This window comes from Hydra vulgaris, chromosome 10, assembly GCF_038396675.1.
Source record: "Hydra vulgaris chromosome 10, alternate assembly HydraT2T_AEP".
Taxonomy (NCBI): domain Eukaryota; kingdom Metazoa; phylum Cnidaria; class Hydrozoa; order Anthoathecata; family Hydridae; genus Hydra; species Hydra vulgaris.
Window position 1 is genome coordinate 12,439,229 of NC_088929.1, and position 4,699 is coordinate 12,443,927.

Genomic DNA, 4,699 nt, shown 5'->3' on the forward strand with positions numbered 1-4,699 from the left:
ACATAAAAAATATAAAAAAGAACAAAAAGAAAAGAAAATTAAAGAAATGCTTGATTACAAAAGATGTAAACAATGAAGAGGAATGGCTTTGTCCAGCTTGTCAAGGGAAATGGTGCAATGGTACCCAAATTGACTGGATAGCTTGTTGTGTATGTACTGTTTGGGTACAGGAAGACTGCAAATTAAACAATTTGCTTTTTATGTGAATAGATTTTATTCAAACTTTTTGACTAACATGAAACTTTCCATATGCATTTTTTTTATTGATAATTTTTTTTTTAATTCCTATCATATTTTTTGATTTAAAAGGAAAAATTACATTATAAAATGATACCTTTGTGTTTTTATTTGCATTCTTATATTTAATCAGATCGAATTTATTAAAAGTCTGCTTTAATTTTATTGAAAATTATATTTTTTACTTAGTTTTTTCTTCAAATGAAATTTGTCTCACTTTGCCCCAGGTTTTGGGGAAAGGGAGACAGGGTAGTTGTTGTCATTTCGAATTTAATTATGTACCAATGCAACAACCTATCACCACAAATATTTATGAGATCATTAGACACATAATGTACTAGTAGCCCGCAAAATTTCTTGTTGTGAAACGTGATTCTTCTCAGGTTATGAACATTTTCCCTGAAAGTGTCTCGCTTTGTCCTAGGTTACCCTACAACAAATATCCTCAATTAAATTTTTATTCATGAACTTTAAAAAAAAAAGATAATCAAAGTTACTCATGTGTTTATCTATTTTTAAAATTTTATTGATTTGAGAACAATGTAGTTACTTTAACATATCTAAGGCAGGTTATCTAGAATAAAGAATATATCAAGGACAAAAATTATGAACACTTACCTTAGTGTGACTTATGTATGAAGGGCTCATAAACCCTAAATAGTAATCTCCGTACTAAAGCAGATAACATTGTTTACTAAAGATATCTTCGTATTTATTATTGGTAGCATGAATCATAGCACAAAGACATAGTAAGATGTCGTAGTTTCATAATTGAAAACCACAAGTAACGTTCTTGCATCTTTTGATAAATCCAACCTGTATGGCTGCAAATTATACAATAGTTGACTTACAAAGCGTACAAATGCAAAGCGTGACCACTTGTTACGGGAGGCACAAACAGCTAAATGTGTGGAAAAAGATAAGATCTTTTATAAAACATCGCATCAACAGGATAAATTAAAGAATTATAAACCAATAATTCCTCAACCTCACTTGAGTCACATAAATCTAAACAAAAAAGTTATTGAAATTTTTTTGGTTTTGAAGCTGGAATTTTTCAAGCCAATACGATAGCTATTGAGCAGCAATGGTCTACAGATTACTTGTTTATATCCTAATAACTATTATTTTCTCAATATTCATGACCTTTAATAGCTAACAGCTACTGGTTCAGACTCTAAAATATCCAGAGACTAATTTAGTACCAGGTTACGTTAACTCAAAGAACGTGATAGACTTTAAAATAAAATTCTAAGAGCATAAAAAAATGTATTAAAAAATACATTTTAATAAGTTTATTATTATTATTTTTATCGTTTTTACATTTGCAACACTAAAAAGTATGCCATACGCTTATTCTTAATTTCTTGGTATTTCTTTGTAAAGACGGTGTTATTGTGTTAATTTTATTATTGCATGTTTTGTTAAAAATAAACAATAGATGGTTTAAATAAACAGGGTATAATTAAACTAGGGCATAACTGAACCTTGATCTGAAGATTGGTACTAGCAGGATTTTGCTAAGAACAGATTATTCGGTATCGGTACAAAAACGGCAGATCAATCTCATGGACATCTTGAACGGATGATCAATCCCAATAGGACGACGTAATGTCCTTATTAGAGATAATGGACCTATAAACAAAGAAAAGACAAAATTTACGATTAATATTTTATTAAGAATTTTAAATTTAATTGTGTACCCTAACTATCTGGATCATATCGGGAATCAGCAAATACCAAATTAAAATATTTCAAATCCGGAATCCGCAGAAAAATGCCAATCGGTTATGCCTTAATTTGAACCATCCAACCATCAAAATTTTTATAATTAAAATTATGTATTATTTTTTAAACTTTTATTATTTTATATTATTATTTCAAAATGCCATTTATCTGCAAAGATAATTTATTTTATAAGTACGCTATTTTAATGATATGATTGTAAGTAAATGAAAACAAATTAAAATCCCCAAAATGTTACTTTTTTAGCATAATTTATTCAAATATTATATTTCATAAATAAAAAACCTCACCATATAATAAAAAATTAGAGTAAATGTTTATATACAGCAGCCAATTGTTATTAATTAAAATCATTACTTTTTCTTATTATCAAAGCATTTATTTTATAATAATAAGTAAAAGTAATACATGATTCAATATTAAGATTGATATAAAATCACTCAATTGACTCTCGTTTATATTTCCATGATAACTTAAGCCAAAAGAAAACAATTGCACACGTCCCGGGAATCATGAGAAACTGTTACGGAAGACTCCGAAAAAATCCTTTGGAGGGAATGACCTCACACATTACTGTTCTCAAAAATGCAAAAAATGAAATCTTTTGTGACCGTCCGAGAAAAAAAAAATCAGTTTGAATACTTCTAATATTAATGTGAAGCATTGAAAACGAATTATCTTCCATTCCTTTATCAATAATTTTTGAATTTGGGTTATAGTAAATTGGGCTAGTATTTTTAATTACTTGACTATCGTTAAAAAAATTATAATCGGGATCCGAATAGTTGTTTAAAATTATTGGCTTTTTCTGTGAATTAAAATTTATATTTGATAAAACAATATTATCAGCCATTTTAAATAAAAAAATAAATCAATATAAATTTAACTAAAAAAAAAAAAAAAAATCATTTAACATGATTTTTTTTTTTCTAAATTCTTTAACAATGAGCTTATCATATATAACAACAGAATATTTACCGTTTATCCTATGTGTTTTACTTTCTTCAAGAAGTTTCTTTCTTATTATAGTAGTTTCTAGCGAAAAATCCTCGTTAATATAAATTCCAGAACCTTTTAGTTTGTTGGCGTTTTTTAAAATCTTTACTTTGTCTTTATAATTTAGTAACTTAATTACAATTGTTCTAGGCTTTTTAATATCGATAATACCAGTTCTGTGCGCTCTTTCTATGATTACATCTTTTACATTGAGGTTATTTTCAAGAAGGTTTATTATTTTTACTTCCGTATCATCCCAGTTTTCGTTATCATTTTCTTTGACTCCTTCGATTCGAAGATTGTTTCTCCTTTGACGATCTTCTAGTTGTCTAAATCTATTTTTTTCATTCTCCCCTATGGTTGCATTCGACGACATTTTTTTTTCCACATCACTGACTTTTTTATCATTTATCAATTTTTTTTCCAAATCGCTGACTTTTTTATCATGGCAATCCTGATAGAACGTTAGACTTTCTTCAATGTCTTTTTGTATTTTTTCATACTTTATCATCTGCTTGTTTGTTTTTTTAAGATCGGTATTTCGGTTTTCGTTTTCCTTTTTTAAAACTTTACAAGAATTCTTTAATGTATTAATTTCTGTTAGCAATCCATCAATTCGATCGTTAGCCAGTTTTAAATTTGCACTTATTAACGCTAAAATATCTTTTTGTTGTTTTTGGAACATTTCTTGAAATATTTCACGAACTAATTTTATTGAGACTTCAGTGTTAAGTTTTGAACTCATTATTGACAAGATTTGAAAAATAAATAAATAAATAAATAAAACTTGCAATATCAATTTTATTATTTTATTTCTTTCGTAGCAAAAGCACGTCCGTTTACTACAGAACCGCAATCGCAAAAAAAGATATGTTTACCAAAGTTTGAATTTTTTCTTTTATTCCGTAAAATCAGGAATTGACAACTTTGACTCTTTTTGCAATTTTACAGCATATCTAAACAAATTCTACTTAAGCACTCTTTAGATATAGATACTGAGATTAATTTGACCAAAAACATCTTTACTAAGAAAAAATAAGTAAAATATAAATATATTAATATAAATCCTTTTTAAAGTTTTATATCTATTCTAACAAGCCGTAAATGATACCATTTCTGATATGTAATTTTTTATTAGATTTGTTAGTTCTTCCCAATATGTCTAAAGGACCAATCTTTAAATATTTGCTTTGTGCTATATTTTTAATCAAAAATTTTTTTCTGAATTCCGGGAAATAGCACTGACAAAATAAGGTGTGCAATACCTACATATCTGTGCATGAGAATTTATTTGCTTCGGATCCCATTTTAAAGGTAAATTTTCAATAAAAATCTAATGATGACAAGGTGTTTCTTGACCAATAACTCATTTTCTTTTTAATTATAAAATACATTTTCAATGTCAACTTTTGCTAGTCACCAATGACAGGCCTAACCATAAGCATAAAAGTAGTGATTTTCTTTAGGTCTGCTTTGCGATCATGCCTAATTCAGTCAAGTCCCATCATGAATGCAGAAAAACAGTTTGTTTTCTCTGCATGAGAAAGTGTGTCAGAGAGGTGACAGGCCACTTGATACAATTTGTGCTAGAAACCCTTCCAACTCCTATAGACTTGAGAGACTCAAGAGTGCCCAGAGGCATTTTTGACACATGTAGGCTTGCATTAGGGAAAAAAACAAGGGAAGAGTCTGTCACCATTTCTCCTGTCTTTGACTTCTC

General features: G+C 28.2%; 1 protein-coding gene across 1 annotated transcript; it reads right to left on the reverse strand.

Moving 5' to 3' along the window:
* Window positions 1-1,768: 1,768 nt before the first annotated feature.
* LOC136086145 (putative leucine-rich repeat-containing protein DDB_G0290503) lies at window positions 1,769-3,724 on the reverse strand. Its single transcript, XM_065808421.1, has 2 exons — window positions 2,962-3,724; window positions 1,769-1,872 (listed from the first exon to the last, which is right to left on the reverse strand). Exons 1-2 carry the CDS (start codon window positions 3,722-3,724, stop codon window positions 1,769-1,771), a joined length of 867 nt encoding a protein of 288 aa, XP_065664493.1.
* Window positions 3,725-4,699: the final 975 nt, after the last annotated feature.

What these genes read in the sequence shown, in the direction of transcription:
- LOC136086145 (XM_065808421.1), bottom strand. Translation starts at nt 3,724, where the DNA reads ATGAGTTCAAAACTTAACACTGAAGTCTCAATAAAATTAGTTCGTGAA. An exon ending in TAAAACACATAGGATAAACG is followed by an intron (nt 1,873 to 2,961) that starts GTAAATATTCTG and finishes CTTTGTTTATAG; the next exon opens with GTCCATTATCTCTAATAAGG.